Below are 11,352 nucleotides of genomic sequence, written 5' to 3'. Positions count from 1 at the left end.
TATTACCACAATTAGAAGAAGTAGTACATTTTGTTTGTATGAGTGTAAATTGCTGTAATATAGTTTAAAATTGTATTTATCATACTTATAAATTATTTATTTAAGAATCAGAACACCAGAGAGAATTAGTCACTGCTAATTAAACATAGTCACTTCTTTAGAGCTAAGTTATTAAACTGGCCAGGAGTGGAGAAGAGAGCTCACTTCAAAAACATGTATAAATAGTGTTGCACATAAGGATTCTAGGCACTTCCTAATTATTTCTCAGTTCAATTTGAAAATGTATTCCCCCGAACTCAGATAAGCGTGTCAGTCTCATTAAGTGCTAGGGAAAAGATGCAGCCTCCCTGTGTCCCTGTGGCTTCAGTAGAACTTGTAACTCTAGGACCATATACCCTTGCCAACTGCAATGCATTTGGAAATTGAACCTAAGAAAACATATAAATAGTTTTCAGGTCAAGATAAAGAGAAATGAAACAGATGTAACTAGTCCTTGCTTTTGTATGTTTAAAGCAACTTGACCAGAACCAATTTAACAGGAATTTCACTCATGAGAAACTAGAGTAGCAGACCTAAAATTTCTAAACCAAACTTTTGTGCTCAGTCATTAAACTTTTATAATAAAGTGGAAACCAGAAATCTAGAGTTAATCATTATAACATGAAACTGTTGTCTTTCAAAAAAGGTGAAAACACTTTAATATAACTTAAATTGTTTCTACACATTGGATGTAAGAAATAATTTCACTTAATCATAAGTACAATTTATTTGATTAACAAAATCCTGATTTACAAAATAGTAGTAAATATATGCAGAAATATATTCATTATCAAATTATAAAATAAAATTAACAATTTGTAAGATATCATCAGTTTATTATTCTGATTTCAGATAATAGAGTTAAATCATTTTGGTATGCTTAATATTTATAAGTATTAAAATCATGGAACGTTGAGATTTGAATACAATGACAGTAAACCATTGAAATTTCACATTCACATTATACAGCCATCATGAATCCATAAGTGAATGCTAATAATGTAAAAAAATATAAAATGATTGTAATATAACCATCTAACCATTAGCATATGGAGTTTTAAGACCACTATTTAATCAACTAATTTGCTCCGAAATATAAGCATTTGCTTTTCTGTCCTACATGACGTGTCTTTGTGCCTTAATACTTAATTTGAAATGTCCTTACTGTAAAAATATACCAAAGTAAATAAAAAAGGAGACATTTATTTACAAAACAATATTGTATACATATTATATAAATGCAACGATTTCAAAATCTTTTTATACAATATTGATAGAATCAGTCATTTCCATTATTTCATCCTAAAAGCTGCAGTATTGCAAAGGCAGGCTATAATTTTGAAATCTTGACCAAAATGAATACTTTTTGACTGCCTTTCCAATGCAGCTTCTCCAAGTATGCTACAGAATTGAATGTAGACCTCTAGGAAAATGAGTTTTCTTTCTTTATAGAACATCCATTGCCCATAGGGAGGAGTGTGAAAATGCACCTGAAGAAAGGAGAAACTTATTACTTTACTGAATGTTTTTTGCTTGATAAACCTGAAAACATCAGCCATTCAGCCTATTGTATTAGCACCACTGGCAAAAACTGTTAATGTACTGTATCAATCAGTATAGGAATGGTAACTTGCGTATGGTGTGCCATCCCTATTTTGTGGAATCTCATCTTACCAAGTATGCTATCATACAATATAAATTCAAGTGTTTAAGGATGTTTCAAATAATGGTATATAACAATACTGCATTTTACCAATACTACATATAGATTTTTCTGTAAATATTAAGTGAAACTGTAAAGAAATAGATTTTAAAGCATACTCCTTTAATTCACCAGAAGACAAGGAGAATTGCTTTCATTCACCTGCATGTGTTGTAATATATTTGAACATAAATGGAATTTGATCTCCTAGTTCAAAAACTCTGGAAATCATAAAGCTTTTTATTATACGATTTGTTTTGATGGTTAAATGCCAACCATTGCATATAGTCTCTCTTTTTAGCTCATATACTGTAGCTTGTGCTTAAGTGACTGTAGCATACTCTAGGCTTATAGCCTGTGGTACATAATTTCACAGTTTCAAAATTGTTGAGGGGAAGACCTTCCATGTTTGAGGAAGCTATGAACCAAATATAGACCTCATGAACACCCACAGCGATCTACTACCATGGCTGGAATCTTCCCGTATATTATTTGTCCTTCGCCATTAAAATATAGCATATTAATTGGAGACATCTTTGTAGGAGTACAGCAGGGGCCGGCTGAACCTCTGGGGTTTGCTTGGTGCACAAGATGGGTATGAGGATACTTTTGCAAAAATACAAATTCACATTCTCCAGAGCAGTAATTGGCCTTATATCTTTTAGGTGCAATAATCCAATCCCATCCAAAAGCTTCAAAATCCACAGTTAGAGGGTAACGACAGCATCGAGATTCTGTGGAGTGTTCATCACAATCAAGCCCAAAATCTCTCCTAGATCTTTTTGGTGTGTCTGTTACCTTGACTTCTAAAAAAGGAGTCTGTATGGAAAGGAAAGAAGAGTTAATAATAGATCCCAAAACACTCTCCTACCTCAAGGACTCATTATTAAAGAAAGAAACTAATCATTTTGCTTATGTCACATTTCTTTTTAAAAGGCACAGCATTAAGGAATTTTCATTTACACTAGGCTTGATTCTTCCTTTATGGCTCAAAAGTCTACAGTAGCCATAGGGATTCCCCTGTGGTCAGATCTTTGTCTTGTTTATTCTTGTTTTCCTCCGTTTGAGTATCTGAATGCCTGACACATAATAGATGCTCTGAAAATACTGATGGATGACAGTAAAGGGAGAGGGGGAAGAGAAGAGAAAGGAGCATGGAGGAAAGAAGAGGGACAAGGCTAGCTTATGTCTTCCTGCTTATTGATTAAATATGGTGGCTAAATATGTCTGATGACTCCTGGAGGGATAGGTATACTCATTCATCCTCCATTCACTTGGTCTTATTCAGCGAAACTTGGATGTTAACACCGAAACACAATAGTTGCCACCCAGTACTGCACAGATGTAATGGGAAAAAGGAAGGTAGAGGGATGAAGATAGTGGTAAGTATATAGGGTTGGAAAGACTAACTCCAAGAGAGAGAGGCACAGACTCAGAAGAAGATACAATGATATTCCCTTTATTCTTTCACTAAAAAATGTTTCCATTCAGATATTTAAACTACAATTTGCTAATCCTCCTCCTGTACCAATCTTTTCATGAATTTGAGACATTTTTCCTTTTATATGGAAAAGTCTGAGGAATTCATCTTATTAATCATCTGTTTAATAATACTTAAGACCTCTGTCACGTCACCAACTTTGATCATTAAAATGCTACCTAGAAAAAAGAACACATTCTTTTTTATCCTATATTAAAACCAAAATAGACCTGGTAATTATTGGTATTTAAGATTATACAAAATAACATCATTTTGGGAGTCAATAACATTTTATGTAGTATATTTAAAGAAAAATTGATCACCTGGAAAATTTTATAATGTCTTAAAGAATATGTTTTCATTTAGGTATGATTTACTTTACATTTAGATATCATTTAGATATGATATTCACTACAAATAAGACCATTTAAAAACTATAAAGCTTGCAAGTATAATCTTTTGTTGTAAATTATATCAATAAATGGAAATAAAAGGTATGGTCACATTAAAAAATTTTTTGAAAACAGAAGTAAATACAAGCATAGATAAGCCAGAAGAGTGAGTAGCTCTAAACTTATACTAGATTTTAAAATGGTTTTTTATTAATTTTTATAATATATAAGGCATTATTTTCTGTTTGACTTTATATTAAATTAGTTGACATTACCTAAGTTAACTCCTGTTAAAGAACAGTAAGACAGTTCAGAAAATAGCTAAGTAGTACAAGTTAACTAGCCTGAAATTTTTAATTTTACCAGGGGTAATTCACAAAGTAATCCACATATACATCAGTGCATCAATAGTCTATAAAACAAGGAACATATTTATCATGAGAGATCTTAAATATAGTATATTTAATAGTATATAAACCTGAACATATATCTAGTTAATTTCTATAAGTAAAAGCATTTTATTTTAATTATAACTTGTAGAGTTCATTTTTCTGCTTTATTAAGCAAAAGAATTTTAACAAATTGGTCACTCTTCTGGGGGAAAAAATGTGTTGTTGGGTGTGTACTAGAATCCACTGTGAAGACTTCATGTTTTTATTTATATAATCATGTAGCACATCAATGGAAAGCATTTTATATTTCATTCTCAATTCCAAAGAATTCCCTAAAAACTTAAGGACCATGGTATAACTTTTTTTCTTTTAAATCCTCATGCAAAGTCAAAGTATCAAGAGAGTGTTTCATAGGATGTGAAATGGGACACCTACTTTTATTGGGTACAGGGCTACCACTGGGGTAAGGCACCTTTGGCTTATAAGCACAGGAAACTGGTAGTTATTTCTCACTACTATTCATTCACATTATGAATAAACACATAACAAGGTTTTTAGCATGTTATTTTCAGTAATCACTTACCAGTCCATCTTCTCCTGGTTCTGGGAAGGTTACAGCAAGATCATGGCCATTCTCATCTAAAGCTTTGATTTCAATGCCTAAGTTGGATTCAGGTTGTTTGAGCCAGTTCTGCAACACTGTCTTCACATCAATGCTCTGCCAAATACCAGTGCCTGGGTTCATGTCAAGTTTCAGAGATCGGATTCCAGTATACCTTGTACCGTCTTTCATGGGTTTGATGAGTCTCAGGATTTGCACAAACACTGTCGCAGGAGTCTTGACAGGCCTCAGATATATCCACAGTTGGGCCTTTACTAGTTTATTGTATTGTATCTTAGAGCTAAATTTAAAGAAGCAACATTTGGGTTTTCCTTCCACTTGCGTTAGAAGATCAGCTATAAATGAATAAGAAAAAAAGGTTACTAAGATCATTTTTATGAAAAACGAACGAACACCTCCATATCAATCTATGAACATTTTTTTAATTGGAATAATGTGTGCATATTTAATCTTTTAAAATGGAAAAATATGTAGCATTTCATTCATAACAGCAAAATATCAAGTATAACAGTTATTACAGCTTTTCAGAATCTTTTAGGTATATGTTTTTTCAGCTGTTATGAGCAGCCTACTTCCTTTCCAGAGAACTGTGGACTAAGGAAAATTCTATTAAGGAATGAAAAGTGGATGAAATTTTAAAATGATGATGATTAGAGAGAACAAGAGACACTGTGGAAGAACATCCACTTAGAATTCTTTGGGAATCTGAGTAGTTACACTTACTGAGCAGCTGTACCAATCAGTCTGGAGGAAGGAACCCTTCCCCCAGGCCTGAATTACCTGGGGACAAGACACAGTGAGCAACTAACTGAGCCTCGGGAATTAGCAGAAAATATAGTGCATCTGTTATGTTAGGACGCTGGGACAGCCTTTTAAAGGAAAAAAATAAAAAAACTAGCAGGTAATTAGCACCAAAACTTAGATGTTGTATTCAAGCTGTTTCAAAACTTAGAAAACATTGTCTTTAGGGCCAGGCTGTCATTGTAAGCAGAAGCACTTAGCAATTTCTTGCCTTTTTGTTTTCTCAAGATTGTTTATAAATAAGGCAAATCTATTCCAGGATTATCTGATAGCACAGTCTTAAAGGAAATTTATTTGTTGCCTTATAAACTAGTTACTTAATAAGAAAAAGCAGTATTTTGAAACTGTTTTGAGTCCAGTTTAAAGTGGGTAGAGCCCTGTATAAAGCAAGATCGCAGACACATGGCACAAAACTCTTTCTGGTCATGCCTTCTCTGTTGAGGTGCCTGTCTCCCTTTCCTTGAGTATAGGTTTGAACTGACTGCAACAGAAATATATGAAACATATTATCTTTCAGAAACAACATAGGTACTACATATAGGTAATAGTTCTCCCTCCTATGAGGAATAAAATAATATTTTAGAAGGTTATTAAGCATGTGCCTCCTAGATATGTGCAGACCAGGTACTCTCAACAATAGTACCATGGTCAGGGTATAAGTGGAACTTTGTAAGCCATAACCTACTCAATTAAAATGTTTATTTCTTAGAATTTTCTGCTGATTAGCTCATGATTTTTCATTATGCTGTGTTTACTTCCTTATTGCTCTTACTAATACATTAAGTTTATTAAGAATATTCTTTTATCCTTTCCACTCTAATAGCTTTCAAAATTAGATACTCTGTGAAGAACATAAAAACCCTATGAGAAATAGTTTTGAATAACAGAAGTCATTCTAAGTGTTCAGCAAATGCCCAAATAGGCTTCAACCTCTACAGATTTCTTCCTTTCTCTTTTATTAATGAAAAAAAAAAACCTGTTATTATAAATGCATATTTCAGGCAACCAAATGCAATTAGGAAATTTGATGTAAATTTTTCACATTGCTGATACTGTCTCCCAATCCTTTACCTTGGTAGCATTAAGCTGTGAAAACATAAACATGTTATAGTTGTCATACTAAACTATATAACATGAATGCTATGCAAGCATTTCATTTTTGATTTTTAGCTTTTTCGCTCTCTAAGGAAACAAATAAAGTAGCAGCTTTCAGTCTCATTGGTCTATTTCTCATGAAATCTTGAAAAAAGCTCTCTCCCCTCCTCCTTACATACAAGCCAGCAGCTTGTTAAAAGAGCCTGAAAATAGATCGGTTTCTCATGAACACTAGAACAGCAGTCAGCAGAGTCGTTGCTCTGCACCAGCAGGACTACTCACACTCCGTGGGCATGGTAATGACCGTTTCCGTCCTGGCGTGGTAGTCATCGTCTTCCAAGGAGCCGTCACTGCTGGCATCTCTCTGGACATCGAACTGATCAATCAGTTCCAGGAGTGGAGGAGCCTTGGGCAAAAGTTGTCTGATAGCATCTTTGCTGATGTTAGGAGCTGTTTCCAGGCGAAGTTTACTGAGGATTTGGATTTTTATGGCTTCTAGTCTTGAGGATGTAGTGTTTTCCCTCCACAAACATGCATTACACAGCCCCTCTTTTTCCACATTTTCCTTCTGCTCGCTGTTCTCATTCAGATCCACTGGGCCAGCAACAATCAGCATAAATAGGTAAATATAAACAGAGATTTGCAGTTTTTGCATGGTTTTAAAATCAATACAATCTTTTCCCTTGTTCTTACTTCTTCCTTTTACTTTTCTTTTGCTTTTGAGTAACGCCAAGCCAAACGTTAATGCCTGCCCAGTCTGAGAGACAACTTGCCACACCAGTGAATCTTTTATACTGTATTCCAAGTGGCTTTTTATATTCCAACTTTGATGAGACAAGTGTCGTCGGGATCTGTGATTGGCTCTTGCTCCACAATGAATCTCGCTGTCAGAGGTTAAAACCCTGTCTGTCACAAGTCACCAAACAGTATTTTGTTACAGTCAAGGGTGAGCTGATTCATTTGACTACTTCTTAAAAGGAATAAATCTATGAATAATAAAGGCTGTATGTGACATTCGAAAAAATAAAAACTTTATTAACAATAACATATACACTTAGATCTTATTCATCTTTATATGTGAAACTTTAAAAATTATAATTTAAGTGAATAAATCTTAATTTACACTTCATACTTAAAAAGTTGATACGCTTTTCCCTCAGAAAATAAAATGATTTTATACTATTTAAGTAAGCATTTGAAGTAAAAATAATTTTATTTGTTATATTAAATTATTTTTAGTCTTGTATAATTAGAAAATACAGATTTATTCAGGAAGACTTAAATGAAAAGACTGTGATACTAGTAAAAGATTTTCTGCTATAATTTGAGAAACTTGTTTCCCTGAATAAATTCTTAACACATAATGAAAATCCTACTTTAATATTAAATTGCTCATGGAATTACTTTTAAATAATATCTTTTATTCATATGAAAATTGTATTTCAGTTTCGATTGACTACTATTAAGTTACTTCCTATCCTAAAGTTGCAGATTAATATTGCTCAGAGGATGTGTTTTTTCATTGTTTATTACAAAGAGGATATTGTCAGCTATTTGATCTTAGAATAACATAGAATGACTTAGAAGATAGTGAATTTTATGATGGGTAACAAAGTTTTCCTCAGCTTTCCAGTGGTAAAAGAAAAAATGTAGTTATCTACCCTCTGTAAATTATATCGGAGCATTGTGAACACAGAAAAGGAAAGGAACACCGTCATGAAGGGTGCCCATTTTTCTGCTTCTCAGTACTGTGCTAGTCCATTTTTCTACTTCCTAGTACTGTGCGACCTCCTAGTACTTCCTTTGCCAGTTTCTCATTTGACCGGAGGGCAGACACCTGGCAGGGATTTGGGGTAAGGTCTGGGAGCAGAGAATGGGGCTTTTTGTTCTCTAAATTGAAGTGGCCTCTGTAGGGATCAAACTCTCAACCTTAGCTTTGGGAGCCACAAGGTCTAATCAAATGAACTATTAAAAACCTAAACAAATATAGCCAGCAAGAAACAGAAGCTGTTTCCAGGCCACAGGAGATTTATTTTTCCTACTACTTTTGGGGAAGCTAAGGACTCCTAAGAGAGTTAATCCATTACTTTTTTCCCCAAGAGAGTGCAGTGGTTCATATCAAATATTTATTTTTTAGGTCACTACTTTCGCACATTGTACACTAATTTACTGCCTCAGTGCACTAAAATGCAACTCAGTAGCCTGAAAAGTTAATGCATTTTCATCAAATTCTTAAGAGGTATCTACATCTCTTGAGAAAAAATGGCCTTACATAATGCATTAGATTTGCCCATCATTAAAGATTAAGGAAAACCAGACACAAACCAGATGCCCTGAAGGATTTCAGATAGTCTTTGTTGCGGAGCAGTATTAGATCAGGCTTATAAAGTTTTATTTGTTTGGTAAATTTATTTTTCAACATATAAATCTTTGTAATGTTATAATTGTAACATGTGCCCCTATACACTTCTGAGCAAATCAAATCCTTTTTCCCTTTTAACTTGATTAGAATTGTGTAGCAATTGGGATCTCAGGTCCTGGAGTTGGATAGACCTGAGTTCAGATCTCAGTTTGCCACTGTGTAATAATGAATGAGATATTTCTCTAACCTTCAGCTTCCTCATAGAGTGTTGGGGGCATGTAATTCAATAATACATGTAAATTGTTGAGTACAGTGCCTGTCATATAGTAAGTGACTGATAACTGGTACTTGAGTACTTAGTCTCTGTTTCATGCAGAGGGGGTTGAGATTATGGTTAAATTCATCCTCCACATGAACTAGAACTGCTTCAGTTTGTAGTTGCCAGTTACCAACTGACATAGGCTAGCTCTCTAGTAAAATGGTGTAAGGCAGCCCTGTGAGTGCTTTCTCCTTACTGCCTGGAATAAAGGAAACAAAGATTATCATTTCCACATGGTCAGTGCTCGTTATTCATGGATCCCGTGTTTGCACATTTATGTCTTGCTGAGATTTATCTTAACTTCATAATCAATCCTTACAGTGCTTTTATAAGCATTTGTGCGTATGCACAGAACAATGGAAAATTTGAGGGTTCCAACACACAGGATCCCAGCTGAGGTCAACCGAGTCAATTCTCTGCCTTGTTTCAGCCCTCATACTTAGTAAGCGCCCTTTTTGCAATCGATATGCCACCATGCTTTTTATATTTTTGTGTGCATTTGGTGGCGGTAGGGAGTGATCCTGTTGCTTACAGCGCCCCACAAGCGTAGTGTTGAAGGGCTGTGTTCCTAGGCACAGGATGACTGTCATGGAAAGAAGGATGGTGGTGCCGGGGGGCTGGAGGAAGTGTGCGGTGTGATGGGGGAAAGCTACTGTGCAATAGATGCAGGGTTTTCAATTCGAGAAGATCAAAAAGTTCTGGAGATGGATGTTGATCATAGTTGCACAGCAAGGTAAGTGTACTTGATGCCACTGAACTGTACAGTTAAAATCAGTTAAATAATAGTTTCATGTTATGTATATTTTGCCCACAATTTTAAACAAGAAGGCTGTGGCAGGACTGAAGGAAAAATTTTTCCTCATAGAAAAACAATGTGTGTTATGTAAGCTTCATTCAGGCTTCAGTTATAGGGCTTTTGGTTGTGAACCAATGTTGAAGAATTAGCAGTACGTATTAAATAAGATATTTTAAAACAGAAATGCACACAAAACAAGGTTATTTATTGATTGGTTAACAAAAACGTGACCAGAGGCTGACGGGAATCTAACCTTGTAGTTCCCCTAGGGGCAGTGGTTCAGGAATCACTTATTCATGTTGGCAGTGATTGGGTAGAACATAACCACTGTGAATAATGAGAGTCAGCTCTATCCAATCTCCGGGGGTCAGCATTGAATGAATTAAGAGGTACTCAAGAAATTTCAAGAACGTGTTTTCCTTCTCCAGTGCCGGGATTTGCAACCTTCCTATGGCTTCGGAGCAGCAAGGTTCACCAGCAGTAGGAACTTTCACTGCCGTCTGGGTGCTGCGGGCCTAACTTCGGACAGGACTTTGTTGCTAGGATGAGGGCATAGAGAATTCCTCCCAGGTGACTGGGAGGGCATGCCAACCACCGTGTTGGCCTTGTCTTAGCCTTCCCATCTTTGAAAGCAGTTTCTTCTCACAGGAGTCCAGTGCCCCTCCTCACAGGGCCTGAAGTTTGCGTTCCCCCTGTTCTTCTTTGTACTCAGGAGGCCTTACGTTTGTGTAACCATAAGTAAGGTAGCAAGCAAACTTCTCTCAACTGTCTTACAAACACCAGGCGGCAGGGGAGGGGGTGTGCGTTTCAAAACAACATTGAGAGTATAAAGCATATTTCCCAAAAAACATTAATGGTTTTACTGTTTGCATTCTGGAAGCTCCCAAATGTTATTAATGTAAAGTTTGCCAGGAGTTTGATGATGTGGCAAAAAAAGGAGGAGACACATGCTAGTAAGAGAGAGAGAGATCAGTCGCTCAGTCATGTCCGACTCTTTGCCACCCCATGAATCGCAGCACGCCAGGCCTCCCTGTCCATCACCAACTCCCAGAGTTCACACAGACTCACGTCCATCGAGTCAGTGATGCCATCCAGCCATCTCATCCTCCGTCGCCCCCTTCTCCTCCTGCCCCCAATCCCTCCCAGCATCAGAGTCTTTTCCAATGAGTCAGCTCTTCACATGAGGTGGCCAAAGTACTGGAGTTTCAGCTTTAGCATCATTCCTTCCAAAGAAATCCCAGGGCTGATCTCCTTCAGAATGGACTGGTTGGATCTCCTTGCAGTCCAAGGGACTCTCAAGAGTCTTCTCCAACACCACAGTTCAAAAGCATCAATTCTTTGGCGCTCAGCCT

General features: G+C 35.9%; 1 protein-coding gene across 1 annotated transcript; it reads right to left on the bottom strand.

Moving 5' to 3' along the window:
- Positions 1 to 672: 672 nt before the first annotated feature.
- MSTN (myostatin) lies at positions 673 to 7,305 on the bottom strand. The gene is made up of 3 exons (XM_010862903.1): positions 6,806 to 7,305; positions 4,589 to 4,962; positions 673 to 2,560 (listed from the first exon to the last, which is right to left on the bottom strand). Exons 1-3 carry the CDS (start codon positions 7,176 to 7,178, stop codon positions 2,180 to 2,182), a joined length of 1,128 nt encoding a protein of 375 aa, XP_010861205.1. The 5' UTR covers positions 7,179 to 7,305; the 3' UTR covers positions 673 to 2,179.
- Positions 7,306 to 11,352: the final 4,047 nt, after the last annotated feature.

This window comes from Bison bison, unplaced genomic scaffold, assembly GCF_000754665.1.
Source record: "Bison bison bison isolate TAMUID 2011002044 unplaced genomic scaffold, Bison_UMD1.0 scf7180017864485, whole genome shotgun sequence".
In the NCBI taxonomy this organism is placed as follows: Eukaryota; Metazoa; Chordata; class Mammalia; order Artiodactyla; family Bovidae; genus Bison; species Bison bison.
Note: the sequence above shows the minus strand (reverse complement) of the source record. Positions and strands in the feature narration are given on the sequence as shown.

Coding starts and splice junctions, on each gene's coding strand:
- MSTN (XM_010862903.1), bottom strand. CDS start 7,178: ATGCAAAAACTGCAAATCTCTGTTTATATTTACCTATTTATGCTGATT. Junction 4,963..6,805: donor CATTACCATGCCCACGGAGT/GTGAGTAGTCCT, acceptor ATTCATTTATAG/CTGATCTTCTAACGCAAGTG. Junction 2,561..4,588: donor AACCAGGAGAAGATGGACTG/GTAAGTGATTAC, acceptor CTTTCCATACAG/ACTCCTTTTTTAGAAGTCAA.